The sequence below is a fragment of the Moschus berezovskii genome, chromosome 28, assembly GCF_049115385.1.
Source record: "Moschus berezovskii isolate FMDL1 chromosome 28, NW_MosBer_1.0, whole genome shotgun sequence".
Classification (NCBI taxonomy): domain Eukaryota; kingdom Metazoa; phylum Chordata; class Mammalia; order Artiodactyla; family Moschidae; genus Moschus; species Moschus berezovskii.
In genome coordinates, this window is record NC_142487.1 from 14,377,487 (window position 1) to 14,402,922 (window position 25,436).

At 42.7% G+C, this 25,436-nt stretch overlaps 1 protein-coding gene across 1 annotated transcript in view; it reads right to left on the bottom strand.

The window, feature by feature from the left end:
• Window positions 1–7,802: 7,802 nt before the first annotated feature.
• Window positions 7,803–25,436, bottom strand: part of PSTPIP2 (proline-serine-threonine phosphatase interacting protein 2) — a 77,728-nt gene continuing 60,094 nt past the window's right edge. The window contains exons 6-14 of the mRNA XM_055417288.2: window positions 20,782–20,844; window positions 14,737–14,835; window positions 14,175–14,220; window positions 13,224–13,303; window positions 11,745–11,843; window positions 10,715–10,811; window positions 10,512–10,593; window positions 8,899–8,933; window positions 7,803–7,863 (exon numbers count right to left, since the gene is read on the bottom strand). Of these exons, the coding sequence (XP_055273263.1) occupies window positions 7,811–7,863; window positions 8,899–8,933; window positions 10,512–10,593; window positions 10,715–10,811; window positions 11,745–11,843; window positions 13,224–13,303; window positions 14,175–14,220; window positions 14,737–14,835; window positions 20,782–20,844 (654 nt within the window). The 3' untranslated portion in view covers window positions 7,803–7,810. The remainder of the gene's footprint in view (window positions 7,864–8,898; window positions 8,934–10,511; window positions 10,594–10,714; window positions 10,812–11,744; window positions 11,844–13,223; window positions 13,304–14,174; window positions 14,221–14,736; window positions 14,836–20,781; window positions 20,845–25,436) is intronic.

Consider the following 25,436-nt stretch of genomic DNA (forward strand, 5'->3'; position numbering starts at 1 on the left):
TCTTCACCTTGCTTATAGTTTCCTTTGCTATGCAAAACCTTTTAAGTTTAATTAGGTTCCATTTGTTTATTTTTGCTTTTATTTCCATTATTCTGGGAGGTGGGTCATAGAGGATCCTGCTGCGATTTATGTCAGAGAGTGTTTTGCCTATGTTTTCCTCTAGGAGTTTTATAGTTTCTGGTTTTACATTTAGATCTTTAATCCATTTTGAGTTTATCTTTGTGTATGGTATTAGAAAGTGTTCTAGTTTCATTCTTTTACAAGTGGTTGACCAGTTTTCCCAGCACCACTTGTTAAAGAGATTGTCTCTTCTCCATGGTATATTCTTGCCTCCTTTGTCAAAGTGTCCATAGGTGTGTGGATTTATCTCTGGGCTTTCTATTTTGTTCCATTGATCTATATTTCTGTCTTTGTGCCAGTACCATACTGTCTTGATGACTGTAGCTTTGTAGTATAGTCTGAAGTCAGGCAGGTTGATTTGTCCAGTTCCATTCTTCTCTTTCTGGCTTACTTTGCTTAATATGGAAAACTCTAAATCCATCCATGTTGCTGCAAATGGCATTATCACATTCTCTTTAATGGCTGAGCAATATTCCAATTTATATATATATATATATATATCACATCTTCTTTGTCCATTCATCTGTCAATGGACATTCAGGCTATTTTCATGTCCTGGCTATTGTAAATAGTGCTGCTATGAACAGAGGAGTACATGTATTTTTTCAAATTATAGTTTTGTCTCAGTATATGCCCAGAAGTGGGATTATTTGATCATATGGCAACTATATTTTTAGTCTTTTGAGGAACCTCCATACTGTTTTCCTCAAGGAGACCCTGTGCATCAGTATTTTCCAGCCCTCTGTCAGACTAGGGAGGTGGGCACTCTGCTGCTTTCCTTCAGGGAAACCTGCAGGCCCCTAGGAGTGTTCCTGATCATTGTTCACAGTGAACTTACTGTGTGTGGAAAACTTCCTGGGTACCAAGCCTTGTGTCAAAACCTTTAAGTGTCTTTGTCTCTCTTGAGCCCCTTTATGGGCCAGTGAGGTCAATGCCATTAAACCCCATTTAGTAGAGAAGGAAATGGCAACCCACTCCAGTATTCCTGCCCAGAGAACCCCATGGACAGAGGAGCCTGACCAGCTACAGTCCATGGGGTCACAAGAGTCAGACATGACTTAACAACTAAACCACCACCATGCTACTTTCCACAGTGACTGCACCAGCTTATATTCCCACCAACAGCATAGGAAGACTCCCTTTCCTCCACACCCTCTACAGCGTGATTATTTATAGACCTTTTAATGATGCCTATTCTAACTGGTGTGATGTGGTACTTCATTGTTGTTTTGATTTGCATTTCTCTAATAACTAGTGATGGTGAGCATCATTTCATGTGCCTATTGGCCATCTATATGTCTTCTTTGGAGAAATATTTATTTAGGTCTTCCACCCATTTTTTGATTGGGTTTTCTTTTTTTGTTGTTGCTGTTGAATTGTAGGATCTGTTTGTATATTTTGAAAGTTGAGCCCTTGTCAGTTGCATCATTTGCAAATATTTTCTCCCAGTCTATAGGTTGTCTTTTCATCTTGTTTATGGTTTCCTGGACTGTGAGAAGCTCCTGAATATGATTAAATCCCTTTTGCTTATTTTTGCTCTTATTTCTATTGTGAGATATGGTCTTATATGGTGCATATATGGTCACAATATGGTTCTGCATGTTCTGACTCCCATAGGTAGAAAACACAGGCCTGGGAACCGAAAGGTAGGATTGACCTCTGTCACCATAGCTTACACTGGTCCACTTGGAGAGTTTGTGTTCCCATCCCTTCAACGTTCGTCTCTGTGGATTAGAGTACCTGGCTCTATGTGGTTGGCTGGGGATGTGTCTGTCAAGAGACATAAAAGAGTTCCCCTAATCTACCACTGATACCTGGTCATTTGGGGGCCTCATGCCAGTAGACCAGGAAGCAGAGAAAGGAGTAACTCAGCAGGAGAAGGTGATTACCACGAGGAAAGGTGGGCAAGGAGGAATGTATCTGAAATTTGGGTGTTTCACTGAGTTGCCTCTTGATGTTGCCAAGCCTGGTGATAAACATAAACTTCCAATTTCATCCAACAGAGTCTGACAAGAGTCTTAACCAGGGGCTAAGACCCCTGAGGGTTGAGGGTCTACGTTACTCCACCAGTCAAGCAACGTGGACAAGCAGACCAGACAACTGTGAAGGGAACTCTAGAATATGTGTGCATTCGTTTGATGGTGCTGCCAGAGGAAAATACCAGAGACTGAGTGGCTTAAACAATAGAAATTAATTTTTCCACAGTTCTATAGGCTGGAAGTCCAGAATGAAGTTGCCAGCAGAATTGGTTTCCTCTGAGGCTCTCTCTTTAGCTCACGGACAGCCGCCCTCTTGCTACCTCTTCACAGTCATCCCTTTGTGCAAACTCACCCCTAGTGTCTCTTCTTCTTCCTATAAGGACTGGATCAGGGTCCCACTCCAAAGGCCTTACTTCAGCTTAATCACCTCTTTAAAGGCCCTGTCTCCAAAATGTTCATAGAGGTATCAAGGGTTCGGACTTGAACATATGAATTTGGGGGAACAGGATTCATAACAGCGTGTTAGAGGAAGATGATGATTAATGTCAATTATGGACTCAGGACCATCTGTAGCAGCAGGTACTAGAGCTCGTGGTACCAAACTTCCTGGTGTGTGTGTGTGTGTGTGTGTCTGTGTGTGTGTATTTTGGAAGCGGAGACTTGAAGAAGTGGTGACAGGAGGCAGTGAAGTGAGGTGACACAGGTGGACCTGAGCCATGCGGGGGTCAGCACTGCCAGTGCTCTGGCAACAGCCCCTCAGTATCTAACACTCCATCACACACCAGCCCAACTTCCAACTGCCAAGAGGCACACAAGGACTCTCCGGCAGCTGGAAGCCACTCTGCCAGTGTTCACGGCAGGCCAGAAATGCCAGGGAACGATGCCTCCCAGGAGCAGTGCTCTACCTGTGACGGGTGGGAGTTGGTGAATGACTACCCCAGCTCTCTCCCCTCAGGTGAGCTCTCTCTGAGGTGCAGACCCCACAGTCACTCAAGAGTCCCGGCAGTGAAGCTCATGGCTCACAGGGTTTCCTTTTCTTTCCTGTCTTACTTCCCCACTTCTATCCCCACTTCTTTCTGGGATCACCCCCTGAAAAGTACCTGCACTCAAATCCTTATCCCAGGGTTTGATTCTGGTAGAATCCAAATTAAGGTGCTGACAGTCTGCAGAATAGCCCATACTTACTAATTTATCATGTGAATTTATTTAAAGGGCTTCCTTGACACTCCTCCATCACCTGATCATTTCTCTAGCTATGTTTTCTTCTTCTAGGCCACTAATTCTTACATATTTACCACCATGTGTCATGTGCTGGGGATATAGCAAGAAAAATGATCAGGGACCCTGCTGTCATGGATATTACATGTCATGGATATTACAGTCTAGGAGGGAAGCCAGACTTTGAATAATTAATTTTAAGAGGGAATTCTGTAATAACAAGGAAAATGTGAAAGTGGGGAAGGAGACATCAGCAGAAGTCTGCCAAGCCCAGAGGCAGAAAAGCTACCTCCCCAAGAAAGGGGTCCTACATCTGGATCCTGAAGGGTTAGTAGGAAGTGGCATGGGGTCAGTCTATGTGTGGCTTTCCCGACTAGAAGTTTGTCCTTCCATGATCTAATGGTGGCCAATGTGACAAGGAGTGAAACAGAGTTTGGAAGAGAGGTGAACATGAAAATGCAAAATAGACACCAAATCACCAAGAATCTTTATTTCACTTCATATCAAACTGGCCAAGCAATAAAATAAAAATATTTTCAATTCTTAAAACATTTTACATCAGTTACACTGACCAATAGAAAGAAAATTGAAATCCCTGAGGAACTGCTAATAATAAATAAAATAGTTAAAAATAGAATGTTCTGAGTTCAAAGGAAAATTTCCTGAGCCTGTTCAGTTTGGGGAAGTCAATGGCCCTTTGTAAACTTCAGTTTCTCAAAAGGATATCCAGTTGATGCAAGCGTCCGGCCATGACAAGAAGCTGCCCCTTCCAGCAGCACCTTATGTGAAAAGGGGAAATAATCAACCTTCCTTCAATCACTTTGTCCATACTTCTGGGAAAGCTATGCACAGAGCAGAAAAAGAAAGTGTTTGCTCTTTATGGTACCAGCATGTTACAACCATGCCAGTGTGATTTTAACTTGTCATTAACTAACTGAAACTCCAATACTTTGACCACCTCATGTGACGAGTTGACTCACTGGAAAAGACTCTGATGCTGGGAGGGTTTGGGGGCAGGAGGAGAAGGGGACGACAGAGGATGAGATGGCTGGATGGCATCACCGACTCGATAGACATGAGGTTGAGTGAACTCCGGGAGTTGGTTACGGACAGGGAGGCCTGGCCTGCTGTGATTCATGGGGTCGCAAAGAGTCAGACACGACTGAGCGACTGAACTGAACTAAAATGCACTGTTTACTCAGTATGAATATTAGACCAAGGTACACAATCTCTTGGCTGTTTGTGGGTGACCAAAAAAGACTCAGATACCTGTGACAGGGTAAGATTGACACTTTAAAAACTCCAGGATCTAACAAGGAAAAGCTTCTCTGTGAAGACTCAAGATTGAGTACCGGCTTTGTAAGTCTAAAATTTTCTTTGGGGATAGAGTCAAAATACCATATTTCATTGATTCTAGGATGTATTGTCCCCTACACTTTAGAAACTCAAATTCCAGTGGGCTTAGCCATTGTTGCAAGCATCAACTCCTCTACTGACTTCCTTAGTGGCATATAAATAATGGGGTGTTTTACAATGAATGGCTTCGTAGATTAAATACAGGGCTCTGTAGTTCAGTGCACATAGTGAGCCATATAAAAATAAATCTGACATTTAAACCCTGGTAATCTCTTCAGCTGAAAAGATGCCAGCAAAATCTTTGGTGTCTCAAATTTCAGCATGAGCATCACAGCCTCAGGAAGCGTTAGAAGGACGATGATGTGGGATGAGCTTGCCATCTACTTCTGGGTCTGTCCCTAACTGTAGGGAGATTGATTTCACACTTCTGGGCCCCACTTCCCCATCTGCAAAATGAGAAAGTGCTATCAGATGGCCTTTAAATCTTCCAGCCAAAAAGGAAGGTGGTTTTGAATCTTGCACCACTGAGAGTATGTGTCACCATGGAAACTCCATAGCCACGCTGCCCTCAAAGGCAAAGGAGCTTCTTGAATGGGTTGCTGGCTCAGACTCCTCTTCACCCTTCCCTGCCCCAAACCCCAAGTCAAAGTTTTAAATCCAAAGACTTTCCTGAATCAAGTAGAAAACACACAATTTTAGTAACTTGATTAGGAAAGGATAATTCTTCAGTCTTGGACAATTTACAAACTTTTAAAAACTGCAGAACTCTACAAGATTAAGTTGAACTAAATGACTGCCATAAACTTAAAAATATTAAAAAATCATAGCAAGGGTTCACTTCAAAGTCTTCATGATTGACATAATTTCTACAGATTCTGCTGCTGTAAGTGCTTCCTTCCATGCCTGAGAAGCACCAGCCAGAAAAATCTTTGTTTTCTGAAAGAAATAACAAAGACATTTCATTTGAATCAACTATTTGCATCAGCACCCTGCTCCTACATTGTGATTTTATTCAACGAGAACAATGTGCTTGGTCAAGGAGAACAAATAGTGAGAGATGAGTATTTCAAGTGATGAAAAATGGAATTTTTTTAGCCAAGCAGCATGCGGGATCTTAGTTCACGGATCGGGGATTAAGCCCATGCTCCTATCACCAGGGAAGTCCCCATTTATATATTTTTGATATATATATATATATTTTAAATTCAAAGGTTATAATCTGTTTTTACCTAAACATGTTAGGATTAAAAACAGGAATAGCAGCTAAAATCAACAATTGCAGAACAAATGCAAATCCTTAAACCTTCCTATTTAAATGTCATTCCCAAAGTTTCACTCAAACTATTTTAAATGTTGTGATAAGTCATTTAACTAAGTTATTAATAAAGGTAGACTCTCTCTTTAAAATTCTCTTAAATTCAGTCAATTACACGTTTGGATTCCTATTCCTTGAACTGACACAGACACTAATGAGGCCAAGTAAAATGACCTAAATTGAGTAAACGTGTTGGTATGGCCATCTTGCATTCAAACAGCAAATTCTTGGGCTCTGAGGAACTAGAGTTATTGGGTCAAATGCTGTTGTTAAGCAGCTAGAATGTATGCTTTATCCAAAGAGGTGAGGGAAAGAAAGAAAGCAGAAAAGAAAAAGCAAAGAAGGAAGGAAGGAAAATAAAGACAGGGGAGGGAGGGAAAGAGAGAGGAGGGAGGGCCAGGGAGGAACGAGAGAGAAAGGAAGAGAGGGAGGGAAGAAAGGAAGGAAAAAAATAAAAAAGAAATTTGTGGCGTTGCCAATGCCTTGCCATATAGTCATTACTGCCTGGTATTCTAGAGAGCAGATTCCACCTTTGAACGCCAAGTCATTGATTTCCCATGCTCCTCCTCTACCTTTAAAATGCACTGGGCCTCTTTCCATGAGGAAGAGAGGTTTATGAAATGAAAAAGTGATAACTGGCTGACTACAATTTGTTTGTAGGTCAGAAGATTATATACAGTTAGAGGATGAGGATTTTTATGTCTTTAATATTCACTATCTTTCACAGCAAAGGTCTTTAAATACTAATTACACTTCTTAAGCAATTTAAAGACTTACATGTAAACATAAATAATGTTTTAGCTGAGTATTTCTGTCTAATCGATTTTGTTTCATAAGAGACAGTGAATTTCACCAACACCAAACCAAGAAGCGTGGGAGAGAGACTTTTCCAGTTCCCCTGTGACTCTGAATCCTACCCACCCCTCCTATCACTCCCAGGAAGACACTAAGATCAGTAACATGCAAGAAGATCAACTCTTTAAAAGAGTTTTTAATGAAAGAGGCAATAAATTAACACTGCAGACAAATTACACACAAGGATAGATGAAAAGAAAACCTATTATCTGCTTAGGAAGATATCCTTTCATAGGTTTTCTTTGCTCATATATATATGTATATGCCCATTGGGGTTAAAAGAATTACAGTTCATGAGGAGTTTCATTTGGTAATGTTGTTTTGGCTTCAGAGACATTCCTTCCAGTTGACACTGATTTGGGGCATGTTGAGTGCCAGTGCCAGCACCTGAGTGCCATACAGGAAGAATCACCTTTGCAGCCACTGTGGGCTTAGCAGTTCTGCTCCAGGAGCCTTTGTGCTTTACTAACGAGGTCAGAGCACTAATCACCTGGTGCGCGATGATGCTCTTGCCCATGGGATTTCCCAGGCGAGAATACTGGAGTGGGTTGCCATTTCCTTCTCCAGGGACTCTTCCCCACCCAGGCATCAAACCCATGTCTCCTGTATTGTCAGGTGGATTCTTTACCACTGAGTCACCTGGGAAGCCCATATTTGTTTGCAGCAGTGCCTTAAGTATAGGTGTGCAATAGCCACAAAAGAGATTAACAAGAGCAAATAAAGAGTTCAAGAATAAAGGGGAAATATTCTCATTCGAGTAGGTGTGGAATGGTCTTGGCACCCTCTCAGCTGTGGGAACCAGAGAGGCCATTCTGCAAGTGCACCATGCCCACCAGTGTAAGACCTGATGCAAGGCGTTGTTTGTTTGCAGTCATATTAGTAAGGAAGCTTCAAAGACTTCAAAACTACAGTCACTAGTCTAAATGCAACTTGATTCTGTGAAGATGAAAGGTTCTTACCACTGATGTTACTGATAGATCAAGCTGTAGTTATTATCAAGTAAAGAGTAATCAGGGTCATCTGCAAAGGGCAGAACACAGAGCAACACTAAGTTAACATTTCTTCAGGATAAGATCTTAGCACTTTTCAAATCAAACCATTCCACTCAGAGTCTGGTGACTGCTATTTTGTAGGAAGAAAACATATTTGGCAACAAAACCTACAAATAATAGTTATAACGACAAGCCAGAAAACATACTGGAAATTCCTATTATAATTTCTTTGCTCTTTTTCATCCTTGCCCAGCTATCATTCCCCACAGTAAAATCATCTTCATAAATGGACAAAAATAAATCCCATATTGTCAAGTGGTAATTAAAAGGTTATGAGAAATAAATTAACTTACATTCTTACAGAGTTCCAAGATGTAATTTCAGCCACTAAATTTTTGCTAAGATGCTAAATGCAGCCTAAGATGTCTCTGCCCTCTTCCCTTGAACATAGATAGGTGTATCTTTTATTCAAATAATAGGTATTTGCTCAGAACCGACTATGTGCCCAGTACTGTGTTACATTTTGGGATTGATTCAGGAGAAAACAAAATGTCTGCCTTCAAGGATCTTGTAATTACCCAGGCAATACAGACTAACAAAAAGCACTAAATATTTGGTTCTCCCAGAGGTATTACAGGAATTCAGAGAGAAAAAGAGACCAGAGCGATTCCTGAAAGATCCAATTGTGGGCAGTGCACAAAATATATTAGGTTATATGTTTCTAGACATCTTCTATAAATTATATTTCAGTGTCACCCAAAGGAAACTATATCTCAGTTTTGCAGTTTTCATGGCCTAAGTTGAACTAGTCTCTTAGTAAAAATCCCTTATAAGTTTCTTTTGGTACTTGACTAACTGAATTCTCTTGGATAAGCTATAAAACAGACCACAAATTACCAAATTCCACTCTGACAACAAGTATTATAGTTTCTAATAATAAGTTCATTCTCTTGGAAATTTTGTACTATTTATTCCCTTCTCTCCTTTTATTTCAAACTTCTAGCTGCTCAACCTTAAATAAAACCTGACCTAAGATTTCAAATGATCTTTCCTGGTGGCATACCTGGTAAGCTTTTAGGATTTGGGAGAGGTCCTCTCCTGTAAGAAATGGAAACCAAAATCTTTCAGATAAGTTCTTGCTGTTTTTTCTAATTTTCTACTTCACTCTACAAACAAACTGCATGCTAGTCAGATTGGGTTTCTGCTCTGGAGGGTTAAGAAGACTTCAGATGAAACAAAAGCTCTGCAGTGCTGACCTCCTGGATCTAGGCTGCAAATACTACCCTATGCTAGGGAGCAGGATGCCCAGAGCTCTGCTCCACAGCCCAGAAATCTATTGTGTGGGCCAGAGTTCCTGATCACCTTGGACAGTCTCTACATGCAAAATGGGAAGTCAAACAGCTCCTACCTCACCTTGAGAGTTAAAGGAAACAATTCATAGTAACTGCTTTGGGCAGCACTTAGCATTCTTTTTCATAAATATTTATTATTATTTATGTGTTTGGGTGTGCTGGGTCTTTGCTGTGGCACACAGGCTTCTCTAGTGTGGCACGCAGACTTAGTTGCCCCGTGGCACACGAGATCTTAGTTCCCCAAGCAGGGCTAAAACCCCTGTCCCTTGGATTGGGAGGTGGATTCTTAACTATTGGACCACCAGGGAAGTCCTGCGCTTGGCTTTCTCCCCACTCAAACACTCCCCTATCTTTTTAAAATTTGGACTGAAAATTCAACAGCTTAGATTTCAGGGTGACTGTATGTAAAACAGAAGCTTCTCTTCCCTCAGAATGCTTTATATCAGGGGCAGCAAATTTTTTCTGTAAAGGGCCAGATAGCAATTGATGTAGGCTTTGCTGGCTACATGATATTTCTATCTCAATGCTACTCATCTCCAACATGAAAGCAGCCATAGACAGAAAGGAAACAGATGAGTGCAGCAAAACTCTATATATGAACACTGATGTTCACGTTTCATGTAATTTTCACATGGCACAAAACAGTTTCAATTTTTCTCAACCATTTAAGAACATGAAAACTGTTCTTAACTTGTAGGCCCTACCAAAACAGGTAGGCTGGATTTGACTCACAGGGAGCCAGAGTTTGCGAACTCTTGCTTTCTACAAGAAAGGTCTAGGATTGGGACTCCCCAGGTGGTCCAATGGCTAAGATTCCAAGTTCCCAGTGCAGGGAGTGTGGGTTCAGTCCCTGGTCAGGGAACTAGATGCTGCAACTAAAGATCCTGTGTGCTGCAAGTAAGACGCGGTACAACCAAATCAATAATAAATAAATAAGTAAAAATCAATAAATTTATTAATAGAAAAGTATAGCCACTCAGGCATGACACAATCCTCCTTGAACTATGACTAGTACAATCCATTTGTACTAACATTTGTCCTAAAAACGCTATTTCCAAAAATCCAGAAACCTATCGAAGCAAATGCAATGGTAGACACATTCTGATTCTAACATGTTCGTATTAGAATTGGAACACCAAAAATAAAAATGCTCATTAAAAGTACTTTTCTTGTTTTGGCCTCACTGCAGCATGTGGCGTCTTAGTTCCCCAACCAAAGATCAAACCTGAACTCCCTGCAGTGGAAGTGTGGAGTCTTAACCACTGGACCACCAGGGAAGTCCCTAAAAGCACTTTTCTTCATGTGAAAGAAAGCTGGGTATTACCTTGCTGAGTTAGGCCCTGTAGCCTTTCCTGGTGGGGCTGCATTCTTCTGGGGGCAGTAGAAATTCTCATACATGATGGGTGCTAGGGAATCATCAAGACATAAAACATTAAGAAGCTGATGACTTCCATTCTCAATGACATGTGACACGAAAGACTGATAGAATTGCTTAAATAACATCCCCCAGCCTACCACTCCATTCACCTGGTGGAGTCTGCCCAGTTCTGCGTTGATTCACAAAGTACTCAATGTCCTTCTCAATGCTGCACATCTCTAAACTCTTACGGACTTCTTCATACATCTAACAAAAGAGAAGATAAATCAAGGTAGAGGTACGTCCATAAAAACGGTGGCATGGAGTATTAAAATGGGAGGTTTGATGAATGGCTATTTTCCAAATTTTGTCTTGAAAAGAAAAAAAAGAAGACACCACAATGTCCTGGACTCACATAGAGGGATTTCTTTGATGTATATCTGCTATTCCATTTTTTTAAAAGATGACAAAAAATAATATCTTTGTAGCAGCACAGAAATCTTGGCAGAAAGACTTAAAAAAAAAAATGGATGGGATGAAAAGAATAGATACCAAGTCCCATGACCAATCCTACACACAAATGCAAAGACAATTGGAGAAAATTTCTTCAGTCAATCCTGTTTTCTGGGCGTTTAATTATTTTTCAAAACTGAATGTCCCATCTAAGTGACAGTGGCTATTTCTTAGGAAAGAAGGTTGTGATAATTTGATTCTGGTCCCTCTGAGACCTGGGAACCCAGGACAGTTGCTGTGCATGAGTTAAACCTGGGTCACTAACGGCCCTTAACACTGCTGACATTAAACCCTGAGCCCTGGAGTGACCATTAGCCTGGGCGTGGCTCAGCCTGCTAGTTCCTGGTACTTACTGTCCTGGAGTGACTCCGTTCCAGACTGGAGCAGGCCCTGGGACTCACATTCATGTTGTGACATCTCTGTTTTCCATAAATTAAACTGCATTTGGGTCTCCTTTCTTTGCTCTCCTGCCCTAATTCTGAATTTCTCAGTGAGAGATTCATGATGGTAAAGTGAGCCAAGAGTCAGGCAAGTTAGGTGTTTATCTGGGTCCATACTCACTGTGTAAGCAGTCACTGTACCTACCTGGGCCTCGAATGACCCGGGATGAACTAACAAATATCTCTGACTCCTCCCAGTCTACGAATCTAACATGCAGAGCATCCTCTGTGGATAACTCTGACTCACCTCATCGCTTATGACGCATTGTTTTGAGAGCTGATTCATATGTAACCACAGTGCATTTCGAAAGAAGTTTATTCGTTCACATTCTTGAGTCTCAAACACCTGTAGAAACATGTACATACATGCAGAGAAAGGGTCTAGACTGGCTATAATGTAAGAAACAATTTCAACCTTGAATTATCTGTAAGCTTATAGTCTCATTTAGTGTACTCCCACCCACCGATGAGGAAGCTCAAACACTTTTAACTCTGGCAAATGGATTTTAATAACATACTAACACAATAGGACTGGATACACTTTTGTACATAAGGGTGATGGTGAACCCAGCCGTCAGGGTTCTAACCTGAATTGTGGCTCACATTTCCAACTGCCTAATGGACATCTGCATGTGGGTAGCTTTCCAGAGCCTCCAATGCAAAGTTTTGCCCTCAGGTTTCCCTGATGGTCCAGTGGTTGGGGGTCCATTTTGCAATGCAGGACACATTGCAATGCAGAATTTGCAATGCTAATTCAGTCCCTGGTCTGGAAAGATCCCACCGGCCGCAGGGCAGCTAAGCCCGTGAGCCACAACTACTGAGCTTGCGCTCTGAAGCCCACGAGCCACCACTACTGAAGCCCAGGAGCCACCACTACGGAAGCCCACACCCTCCAGAGCTTGTGTTCTGCAACAAGAGAAGCCCGAGCACCACAAACTAGGGAATGGCCCCCATTCGCCTCTACTTGAGAAAGCCCACTCACTGTGGGCCCAGAGTTTCTGATTCCGGAGGCCTGGAATTGGTCTGATAATAAGATCTGCATCTAACAAGGATGTTGGTACAGGTCCCAGGATCTCCCTTTGAGAACCACTGGTAAGAAAAATGCATAGACAGGGTGACAGAAACTTGAGGAAGTTTTCAGGCGGAGTCTTTATTTTCTCTGGGACATTGTGAGGCACGTGTTGAAAATGAGGAGGGCCATGGCAAAACGAAAGGTGTGAGAATAAAAATCTCTAAAGCCAGCTCTGCTGCTCCCTGCACCCCCTTGTCACAGAGAAAGCCGAAGCTTTCAGTGGGAAGTCACCAAGAAAGCGAAAGTCGTGTCCGACTCTTTGCGACCCCATAGACTATACAGCCCATGGAACGCTCTAGGCCAGAATACTGGAGTGGGTAGCCTTTCCCTTCTCCAGGGGATCTTCCCAACCCAGGGATCGAACCCAGGTCTCCCGTATTGCAGGCGGATTCTTTACCAGCTGAGCCACAAGGGAAGCCCTGGACGTCACTAAAGCAAGCGTTAATTGTTTGCTTCACACCTGTGAAGCAAACGGAGCAAGGCCACTGACAGATGGGACAGCACGATCGGGATGGGCAAGAAGCAGAAAGACAAGGTTTGCGGGAAAACATTCCAGTCCTTCCGTCCTCTACTTAAAGTCCACATTTCTAACTTGCCTTCAAGCAATTCGACAAAAGTAGAGGGAGAAAGACCCGCCCTTGCGCTTCCAGGTACCTCGCAGGCCTTGATGTGCTCGCTCTGCCACTCATTCCGGACCCTGTCCAGCGTGTTGATGTGCAGCATGTACACCTTGTCTGCAATGGAGGGGAGGGGCCTGGGTCTGGAAGCTGGGAGGAGCGGGGCTCGCAGTCCCAGCCCCCAGGCCCCTCCCAAGAGCTCACGGGGCTCCTGGAGACTCTGAAGGCTGGTAGGCCATAATTACATCTCACCCTCATCATAGCTTTGTGAAAAATAAGCAAAGGCAGGCATCACTTTCTTTTTAAAGAAAAACCAAACAATCAGCCAGAAATGTTCCAAAGAAAGAACTAAAGGCTGACAAAAACAAAACCTCACCAGGGTTTCCCTCCACCTCTTTCCATTTTGAGGAAAATTAAATGAGGCAGATGGAAAAGTGAACTAGCAAGTTACTTCAGTTTTGGATTTAGAGACTTAAGGGACCACGGTCAAGAGAGGTTTGTCTCTCGTAGGAAACTGGGAATTAGAAGCCTTTGCAAACTCTTGGTTTGGATCCTTAGATTTCAGTGATGACGAGACCTCAAAACGTGGCTGTTTCTTTCACAGCAGAGAAGACGTTATCAGGGATGAAATGGGGTTTTAAGATGATTGTACCCGAGAAGAGTGAGTACCTGATTTCAAAGCAGCTATCGCATGACTCGACCCCTTCATGCCCCCAAGCCATTCAGTCACCTGTCAGGCAGCAGGAGCTAAGCAGGAAGAGGCCAGAAACTGCTGCCTCTTTTGCTCCTCGCACTTTCCAGGGTTGTTCTGATATACCCCCTTCCCCACCTCCCTTCCTTCCCTCTATCCTCCCTTCCTTCCTTCAGATACCTTGCTAATCCTATGGTACAGGCATATATTCACTGTCGTAAAGTATAGAAAACTACCTTTCTCAGACAGATTTACCCCACCACCATCCTCCCCCATCCATTGGAGCACACCCCTCACCCGAGTCTTCTACTGCAGTCTTTGAAGTTGCCAGTTTCACAAAAAGCTGTGAGGACCAGAAAAAAACAACAAGAAGTCAGGAATGCTGGGCCAGGCTTCTAAAGGCAAAACAGGTTTAACAGCAAAGTCTGTGAAGAGACAAGTTACAAGTCATACCTATGTTTCTCTTGTAAGTTAATCATTTAACTTGCCCTCAAATCTTCCTAAAACATATCCCTACCTTCTGATTGCTAACAATCTTTATCCAGATTTCATAAAATTCAATTTATAAAAGACCCAAGCAGAATGCAGCCTCGCTATAAGGAACACATGAGATGGAGTTTTGAAGAAAGATGAAAACATCAGAACCCCTCCCCCATGACCAGGTTTCTCTAGCTCTTCCCTAACCCTCAAAATAGGACATGGGTTTTTCTGGCTCAGAGGACTCTAATAGCCTGAAGGAGGGTATTGCCAGGAGCTTAGAGTGCAAGTCCATTTTTCTGTTGTTGCTAAGATTATTAATTGGCTCTAGCTTGACATATGTGTATCTTGGATTTTTCAGGCTATTGGCTCTCCCAAGTACCTTTTCTTGTTGCTTCGGGTTTGCCATGTTGGCATTGCGGTGGACAGCCTGCTCTGCTTCATCTTTGTCTCGGCACTTCTGCTCATAGTTCTTCTTTGCCTTTGTAGTTATGAGACAAAAGAGGATCAAAACAGATAAGCAGACTGTGACTCTGAGGAGGAGCCACCCTAACCGTGCCCCCCACCCCCAGCAAATAAGAGGGCACACTGATTAGGGCTGTGATCACATCTAGACTGTGTGTGCTCAGAGCAGATGCTCTTTTTAAGCTATCTTTGGAAGGTTTCTCCATCCCCTTTCCAAATCATGTATGTAGTGGCAACCTGATCAAGGAACTAACAACTCCTATTTGGCACAAAGTCCATGAACTTTAAACATTTACTGAAACAAAAGTTTGAATATGAATTAGGCAAAATCAAATCCTGATGTAACTAGAGGATGTGTAACCCAACATTTATTCATTACAGGCAGAACTGAGATGCAATGATCTGGTCCTGATAACTATAACAATGTGTCAGTACTCTAACAATGTGTCAGTACTCTCATGTGCCCCATTACACATGTGGGCAGTGGGGAGGGCACCAATCTCATTTCTGTAGCTCAGAAATGATCATCATTTCTGCAGCTCAAGGTGGTCACGCTCCCTCTTGATTTAAAGAATTCTGTTTTCGGTAGTTTAAAAGTAGGTGTGGTCTCTCCTGCGCTACCATTACTATCTGCAGTGTGTAATCAGTTCACAAAGTGCACTTATTGAATCAAATAACTGTGTTTCAACTCTTGAAGCAAAGACTTGTTCAAACAGAGCAAAGCTGTGAATCAGTTGGCTAATAAATAAAAAATGATAAAACCCCCAAAAATGCTTGACTGAGAATGAAGACACCTTTCCAGAGCTGGTTTGTGCTCGTCAAATATCTCACATGCCTTCCTACATTTCTCAGCTTCACCTGCAATTCAGTTGGGGTTAACACACACACATACACATATAATATATATACGCCATAACTTCCTTAACCTACTCTTTACTGACGGACATTTATCCTATTTCCTATTTTTATTACATAAAAACACTCCAATTTTTACTGTGGGTAGTGTGAATGTACAGACCAAATTCCTAGAAGCATAACTGTTTGATAAAAGAATATATACATACTTCCCTACAAAATGGCTGCCCTCATCTATACTCCTATAAGCACATATGTGAGGGTATGGTGGCCTCATACTCTCACTAACACTAAAGGTTTTTAACCTTTTCTAATACTAGAAGCATATCCCTTTTTAATTTGCATTTTATCTCATTGCTAAGGTAGTATATCCTTTCTACTCCGTGTCCTTTACCTTTTTTTTGGAGCATTATAATTTTAATTGATCTTTAAAAGTTCAGTCTATACTAGTAACACTAACTGGCTGTAAATTATATGTTACTAATGCATGCCAAGTCACTTCAGTCATGTCCAACTCTTTGCGACACTACCAGGCTTCTCTGTCCAAGGGATTCTCTAGGCAAGAATACTGGAGTGGACTGCCATGCCCTCCTCCAGGGGATCTTCCCAACCCAGGGGTCAAAGCCATATCTCTTATGTCTCCTGCATTGGCAGGAGGTTTCTTTACCACCAGTGCCACCTGGGAAGCCCCATGTGGTACTAATATTTTTCTCCCATGACATCTCTCACCATATGATATTTTTTCTTTTGCTCTAAAGAAGTCTTAAATTTTAAGGCTGTCCGTGATCAATCTTTCTCTTTTCTGTATTGTTTTTTAATATGACATATTAGGGACTTGTTCTCTGTTGCTGCAGAGTCCTCATAATCATATCTTTAAAGGCTGTACAATTTAATCTTTCTCCATTTTTTGGTAATTAAATCATTTACAGTTTTCATATAAGTACTGAACAAAGTAGTGCATTTTGTTTTTCTCATTTTGGATGATTTTATAGTCTTAGATTCTTCACATAAAATTGATGGGGTATGATCACATTTATGACTCTAAAAGCATATCATAAAATGTCTTTTTTAAAATGTATATTGGCTCCAAGGAAGATAGAGCAGATGTCCTCTTCCCTATTCCTCCACACAAGTATAACTAAAACCTCAGCATTCTACATAAAACAAACACAAGATGCTAAAAGGTAGAGAAAAGACAGATTGACTAATGTCCCTGGTCTCAGACAGTAACCTAGAAGCAAGTGCCTGGAGTTTTCTTTTGGCCTCATATATCACAGAATGGGTGCCAAAGCAGCAGACAACCAAGAAATGCTGATGGGCATAAACAAAAAACAGTCCCAATGGAAACCTGCTCTCTCCAGCCAAAAGGCCAGAAATGGGACAGCACAGTAGGACAGGAAGAATCCTCCAAGTTCTGCAGCAGCCAAACACCACATGAAGAAACTGTGCCCTCTCCCACCCACCACACATCCAGCAAAGGCTAAATGGGGACTTCCACACTCACCAGGCTTTAACGAGGTTCCCAACTCCCCTGCTAAGGTGCTATCAGAGAAGGACAAATATCAGACTTGGACTTTTATTCCTACCTGGAGATAACAGAGCAGCACACGCAGAGCAAGCAGAGACTCTGTGAGGAGCCTGGACTTTCACCATCTACACCTGGCAGTAATGAGGTACACTGCCTCCCTGCTGCAGTGGCGTCAGACCCATTCTGGTGGAGAGGAAGAACTTTAACCACTCCCCAGTAGTAACACTGACCCGATGGTGTCAGTAGAGGCTGGAAGGGGTAGAAAGGAACCTGGATTTTACCCCCTCATAGCACTAATGTGGTGGCACTTTACCTCACCGCTAGAGTGGTATCAGAGTAAGGCAGCTAAAACAGAAGATTTAAATAAGATTTAGAGTCTTGCAACAGAATACCTAAAATGTCCAATATCAGTTGAATATCACTCATCATACCAAAAACCAGGAGGATCTCAAACTGCACGAAAAAAGACCATCAGGAGATTTCAACATCAAGACGACAGAGATGTTACAATTATCTGACAAAGATTTTAAGGCAGCTATCATAAAAATGTTCAATAAACATTTGCAAACACAGTGGGAAAATGAAAAAACAGTTTTAGCAAAGAAAAAGAAAATCTCAGCAAAGAAACAAAAGGTATAAATAAGAACCAAATGGAAACTTTAGAACTGAAAATTTTACTAATTGAAAGGGTAGACTTATGAATGGGAGAGACAGAAAAAAGAACTGGTGAACTAGAAGACAATACAATAGAAATTATCTAATCTGAAAAACAGAGCAAACAGGTTTAAAAAAATGAACAGAGCCTCATGAACCTTTGACACCATAACAAAAGATCTAATATTCATGTCCTTAGAATCCTAGGAGAGAAGAGTGGACTGAAAAAGTACCTGAAGAAATAAAGACTGAAAGCTTTCCAAATTTGGCAAAAGATATAAACCTACAGATTCCAGAAACTGACCAAACTGCAAACAAGATAAAGCCAAAGAAATCCATGATAAGACACAGAGATGAACTTCTGAGAACTAAAAAAAAAAAAAAAAAGATCTTAAAACAGAAATGATACCTTATCCGTAAGAGAAAATTAGTTGAATTATAGCAGTTTTCTTATTAGAAACTATGGAAGTCACAAGGAAGTGACACAACATCTTTCAAGTACTAAAAGAAAACTGTCAACACACAATCCTATATCCAGTGAAAATATCCTTCAAGAATGAAAGGGAAATCACTAAAGGAAAACTAAGTGTAACAGAGCATAGCAAGGGCAGCCCTTAGCACACAGTACTCCATACTGTTACCAGGCAACGGACCCTGCTCAGCCATTGGCCAGCACCACAGTGGGCCCTTCCCACAAGCAACCAACTGTCAATGAGAGACCATGAGGGACTTGATTCAGCCAGCGGTCAGTAGGGTGGTGGTCATCAGGTTGAGAGTGCGGTAAGAGGTAGATACTTGCCTTCTCCCCTGGGCCCTCCAGCCTGTTCCCTGGTCTTGGGCCAGTAAGTGATGGGGGACCAAGGAAACAGGGTGAGTACTGTGTCACGTAGGGCTCAAAAGCCCTCACCAAGGCCACCCACTCGCCTTGGCCCAGGCCTTGGAGCAGTGTTGAACCTGTCCCCCATCCTTGTCTCTGTGACCTAACATCAGCAGCAGTTTGTGTGGGTCACAGTCTGTGGGACCTGCCCCGCCCCCTTGGGCAGCCGGAGGAGCCTGAGGGCCAGTTGGCTTGGACACCTAGCTCCCTCAGTGATGACAGCTGGGCAAGGTGTGGGAACCTGGCCCCAAGGGAGCTGCCAACTGAGATCTACCTCCTCCTAGCCAGGACCAGGACCTTGGTGGGTGAGAGTTGTGCCTTTGGACCCTGTCCTTTCTTGTCAGGACAGAGAATAACATTTATTTGGCAGAAATTTACAGGAACATTGTTACCTGACATTGATCTGACTTCAAGAACAAAGGATCTGATACCCAGAAGTTTGCCACAACTAACCACACCCCTCCCTCACCTTTCCTATAAAAGGGCTTTGCTAAAAGCTTTCAGGGAGTTTGGGGTTTTTAAGGCACGAGCCATCCATCTCCTTGCATGGCCCTGCAATAAACCTTTGTTCCAGACTCCAATGTTTTAGTATTGTTTGCCCTCACTGTGTGTCAGACACATGGCCTTGGTGTTTTCAGTAACAAGAGTAGTTATCACTGGCAGACCTACCTTAAAAAACTCCTGAAGAAGTTCTCTAAGCAAAACAAAATTATAAAAAGAAACCTTGAAACATTAGAAGAAGAAGAAGAAAAAAAAAAAAACACTAAGCAAAAAATGGGCAAATACAATACTCTTCCTTTCTCTTCTTGTGTTTTCTAAATTTTTGACAGTTGAAGCAAAAAGTTTAACAATGTTACAGCTCTAAATGTAGGCAGAGGGAATAGGAAATTTATATTTCAATAAGGCTTTCTCTTTGCGAGAGAGCTTTCCCTAGATTGCTCAAAACATAAAAATTCTGGGAGTGATCATATATCAACCAACACCATTTCTGCATTATACTGACATCATTCTCTATCAATCGCTTTTCAGGTGCTCTGCATCAAAGTGTTAGGTAGTTAGAATAGGAAAAAGGAGTCCAAAATGGCAGTGGCTAAAAGACAAAGAAAGGGAAAAGCCCATAAAAATGGAACAAAAGAATATCTGCAGACTGGAGTGAGAACTTCAGGTGAAACAAATACTTCTTGGCTAGCCCAATTTGCACAGGGTAGGCTCAAGGTGGGGAGGAGACAAACGTACAAAAGGAGGAAGCCAAGATGGATTGAGGCCTCTCCTTTGGGGTCGGCCTGCCTTCATGCCTTGAGGGTATACTTTCCTTTGCTTGCCGAATAAAACTCTGAGCTGGAACCGAGCTGTAAACCCTAGTCTGCTGTTTCAAATCTTTGCTGTGGCAAGACAGAACTAAGGAAATCTCACACTTCCCCGACAAAAGAAAAAATGCAGAATAGACTGCATACGCCATCAACATTGGTGGCATTTTCTTTTTTGACCAGGTAACTGGGTATGATGTCACAGACACAGAATATATGATGATATTTCTGTACAAAGATGGAGTCACAGATGTTCCAGTAACACAATTCAACAGTAGGGGATTCATGAAAAGCCAGTGTGAGATCCCAGCAACTTGTCTCAGTTCTATCTTGATAAGCATTTTTAAAAGGAATTACTTAAAGCAAAGAAGGCTTTTACAGTTTGCAAATATCTTAAAACTCAATAAAAATAGGTAAATCAAGATTCAAAACAGTCTTACAGGGAAGAAGTTCAAATCCAACAAGATGAAGGTATCATATAGTATACATGCCCTGGTCTGAAATATTTAAGGTGACTTGCTATATTTTCCCAGGTTACTGGAAAGATAACATCACTGTATTTCTTCTAATTTCATCCTCAATCTTTCCAAGGCCTTAAAAGGAAAGAAAGGCAAACCACCACTAAAGGCTGTTTTCTCTAAAAGACTGCACAAATGTTATTTTCAGGAAAATGTTGATACACAGCACAGGATTTCATAAAATGCCACCATGTTTTTAAAAAAGCAATATAGTAAGACTTACCTCCATGGTTTTCTTGAATTGTACACTCTTTTGTTTATGGGCAGCATCCATTATAAGCTCCGTCTGTGAGAGAGCACAGCACCATTAATAAAGACGCGCATCAACACCAGCTTGAGGGCTGTGTGTTCAACGTGGCTTACCTCATTTAGTCCTCACACAACCCAGAGGGTAGATGTGCTATTCATTATTACTCCCATTTCACAAATAAGGAGGGTGCAGCACAGAAAGGCTGAACAATTTGCCTACCTTTGAACCCGGGTGGCCACCAGCCACCACTGAGAATCATGGATCACCTTAGAGTATTCTCATCAGTAAATCTGGAATCAAGAAAACTTAGGCTTCAAGTGTTAGCCACTCAGTACTGTCCAACTCTTTGTGACCCCACCAGGCTCCCTCTGTCCATGGAATTCTCCAGGCAAGAAAATTGGAGGGAGTAGCCATTCCCTTCTCCAGGAAATCTTCCTGCCTCAGGGATTGAACCTGGGTCTCCCACATTGCGGGCAGATTTTTTTATCATCTGAGCCACCAAGGAAGCCTTGAGTTTCAAAAAAGGATTTTTAAAATGCTGCTCATTTTAAAAGGGTTCTTTATTCTGTAAGCTGTGTCAGTGCAGTTAGGGACTCAGAAACATTCACTTCTGTGGCATCTGTCAAAGGCACTCCCATCACCGGCAAGGAGCCCAGGCAGTATGAAGGGAAGAAATGCTTGTGGAACAGCTGATCAGTCCTGCTTTGTACACCATCTAATCCAGGAAAGGTAAGCTACTTGGTTGAGACCAGTTGGGAGCAATTTCTTTGCTGTGGCTATGACAATACTTTTATTAGTCAAAATAATGGGACTGATAATAAAAATGCAACTCAGACCTAACAGTGGGCTTCCCTGGTGGCTCAAATGATAAAGAATCCACCTACAATGCAGGAGACATGGGTTCAATCCCTGGGTTGGGAAGATTCCCTGGAGGAGGGCATGGCAACCCACTCCAGTATTCTTGCCTGGAGAATCCCCATGGACAGAAGAACCTGGGCTACAGTCCATGGGGTTGCAGAGTCGGGACACGACTGACTAAGAACAGCCCAGACATAATGGCAGCTCCCACACTATTATGTGCTAAGCGACTTTCATGCATCACAACGATTGTAAGTACTCATCCCCATCCCCTGGGTAACCTCATCCAAGGTGATATTCTCAGCAAGTAGCAGAGTTGGGATTTGGGCACAGTCAGACTCCCGTGTCCTTGTTCCCAGTCTTGTTTTATTTTATTTTATTTTTTTTTCCTTGTTCCCAGTCTTTAACCAAACTACCATTATCCACATGATAGCCCTCTAAAATCAGATGGGTATATAAAAGCCAAGAAATGCAACAATTCAAAATGAGTTATGGCATTGCCCTTTTACAAAATGATATGATGCAAAATAATACTAAGAATATTAAAATATGTCTCTTTCTTCTGGAAAACTAAGTTTTTGTCCATTACCATAATGCACAAATATGGATGGATTTTCAAGATATCTGGATATAAGTGTGGGGATGGTCTCACTTCAGATATGAACTTTGTAGAATATATGAAACTCCCTTGGGAGAGCCCCCAAGGGGCCCTCTGAGAATGAAGCACCCATCTCCCAGCCCAGCTGAAATGGAAGGACCAGGAGGTAACTAGGTTAAGGCTCCAAGGAAACGGAGGACAGAAACATGACCCCACGGGGAAGACTCACAGGCAGATCCCTGCCATTGCAGACAAGAGAGCTGTGTGGCTCATGTGAGCACCAAAGTGCCTCTGTGAGGAGGGCAGAATTTATTCATAATGTTTCTTGATTTCCCAGGCTCCACAGAGCAGATCAGTTAGCAATGCTGGTCTGTCCATGGTCCTTTCTAGTCCAAATTTACACAGTGCCATTCTTCCAGCTCAGGAGCTGTTATTATTTATAGTTTATGGCCCAAGCCAGGCCTCCTTATCTCCAAGTTCTAGGTAACACCAGCATCATGCACCTCACATGTGGCTGCAAAGTTCTCTTATACTTCGTGCCATTCTTCTCTCTGGCTTCAAGGATTCCTGTATTTGTATATCAGCAGGATCTTAGAGAGCAGCAGTCTAGCTCTAACCTAACTGGTGTGACCCCTGGAGCCCACAAAGTGATATAGCTCAAGGCCACTCAGTGACACCCAGTCCAGCTCTGTCTGCTACCACCTAGATTTAGGTCTCCTCATGTCCATACTCACTTGTAAGGTGGCCTTTTCATGGTAAGTTCTCTATCAGGACTTATATAGCATGCAGGATCTTAGTTCCCCAATTAGGGATCAAACCTGTGCCCCATGCAGTGCAAGCACAGAGCCTTAACCACTGGACCACCAGGGAGGCTCTTTCAGGACTCCTTAGGGATGTTTTTCTTCTAGGACTCATTCTTTCTGTTTAGACCAACTCTAGTGGAAATTTGATTATGTTTCCTTATCAGTAACACAAAATAGTGCAAAGCCACAGCCCTGCATGCTATCAAGTTGGGGAGAGGCAAGAGGAAGGGGAAAAGGAAGGAGAGATGTATAATAATGGCCTGCAGTAAATTGCTGACTGAGCTGCTGAATGGTCTGTTTGTTTGTTTACCTATACTCAGACTACACTCTGAAAACTGGAAGTGACAATCTATGTGACCAAGGAGGTTCCCTTCTTCGGAGCTTGCTTCAACACAGGGCCTTCTGCGATGATCATCCTTGTCTTATTTGAGACAGTAAAGCATAATGTAGGCACCAGAGGACAGAGTGATTGAGCACATGCTTCCTTTGTTCAGCTTAGGATGCTCTGGGCTGCGAAAGCACCTCAGCACCTAAAACGTCAAACCTCCTGAGCGTGGTTCCAAAGATCCCTCCCGGCCTGCCAACCTCCAGGATTGAGAACCTCCTTTCTCTCTGCCCTCACTCACACCATCTTTCACACTCTGTCGGCTTTAGTTTCAAGGTCACTGCCTCCAGGAGGCTCCCCAGACCTACCGGTTAGGTTAGGTGTCCCCACTGCAGGTTCAGCTGGCAGCTTCACTTCCTTATCTTTTAAGGCTCATGCCACTGACATGATTACTGTCACATCAGTCTCTCTGGCCAGGCTCTATGCTCTGGGGAGGGACGGCCATGGCCACATTTGTCACCACAGTCAGAAAACTAGTTCTATAAGCTTCTGCTGCTGCTAAGTCACATCAGTAGTGTCTGACTCTGTGCGACTCCATAGACAGCAGCGCACCAGGCTCTCCCATCCCTGGGATTCTCCAGGCAAGAACACTGGAGTGGGTTGCCATTTCCTTCTCCAAAGCATGAAAGTGAAAAGTGAAAGTGAAGTTGCTCAGTCATGTCCAACTCTTTGCGACCCCATAGACTACAGCCTACCAGGCTCCTCCATCCATGGGATTTTCCAGGCAAGAGTACTGGAGTGGGGTGCCATTGCCTTCTCCTAGTTCTATAAGCTAGTTCACTGAAAAGTTCTACCAGCCATACCTCCCCTTCCCCAATTCACTAAAAGAAACCAACTGATGGATTTCCTTGATAAATGGAAATGACTTAATTTCCATGAAGTGAGACACCAACGTGTGCAGGGTTTGACCAGTGAAAATGAGAAGTTAACATTGACACATTTTCTCCACAAGTTTATGTTTTTTTTTAAAGTATCTAAATACAGAAGTGGAACAACCTATAGTTCACTGTGATACAAGTAACTGTAAATTTATGAATAAACTTTGGACTTGGCAAAGGAAGCTCAGAAGCTGTTTTCCTGCTGTCGAGAGCACACAGCGTGGGGAACTTTGATGACAGCAGTGGAATGAGCCCAGGCTCCGCCGTTGCTTAAGAGAATTCAAAATAGTTCCAGCTGCGAGAACTTGGTCTTTGTAACTTACTAGAAAGGGAAGTTTCAGAAGCCTTGCAAAATTAACAAAACTCTCCCTGAAACCAAGGGCACTTAAGACTGCGAGGAAACGAGCCTCTTCTTCTCTTAGTGGAAATCATGTGTGCACAGACCCTGGCTGTCGAAGGCTGAAAAACTGTAAACCCTTTGGAGAACAGGCAGGGTTTGCAATGGCAGACAAAAAGAGTCTGACCATCCAATAGACAGATGGGTGTAATACACATATACTTTGGGCCAGATGTGCCCTTCAAACCCAATACATGAATTTGTCTGAAAACACCCGACATGGTGTTCCTTAATTGTCAGTTTCTGCCCTTCCTTCCAAGAAGAGGCACAGCTGTCAGGGCAGCTTATGAAATGACAGCAGTAGTAGTAATGGAAGGTAGTCAGGCTCTTAAGACGCCTCCACCCACTCCAAATGTCAAGTGGCCACAAGGGAGGTTAGAATCAGATTCTGATTTAGAACCACAGGCAAAGTTGCTGGGATTGAGGCATGGGTAAACTCAGCTGTTAACTGAATACACACCCTGCAGACACTGACTTCCAGACAGTAAAGGGCCAGGATGGAGAGTGATCGCCAAGAAATCCATGCAGAGCTGCCTGGAGAGACCTGGGTGGGCGTGTTCAGATGCTACATAGGGAAGAGTTTCTCTCTCACATGAAGTTCATGCCAACCTTGGAGACCAGATATTAAGGAAAAGTTCTGTGGGGACTTCCTTGGTGGCACAGTGGATAAGAATCTGCCTGCCTATGCAGGGACACAGGTTCGATACCT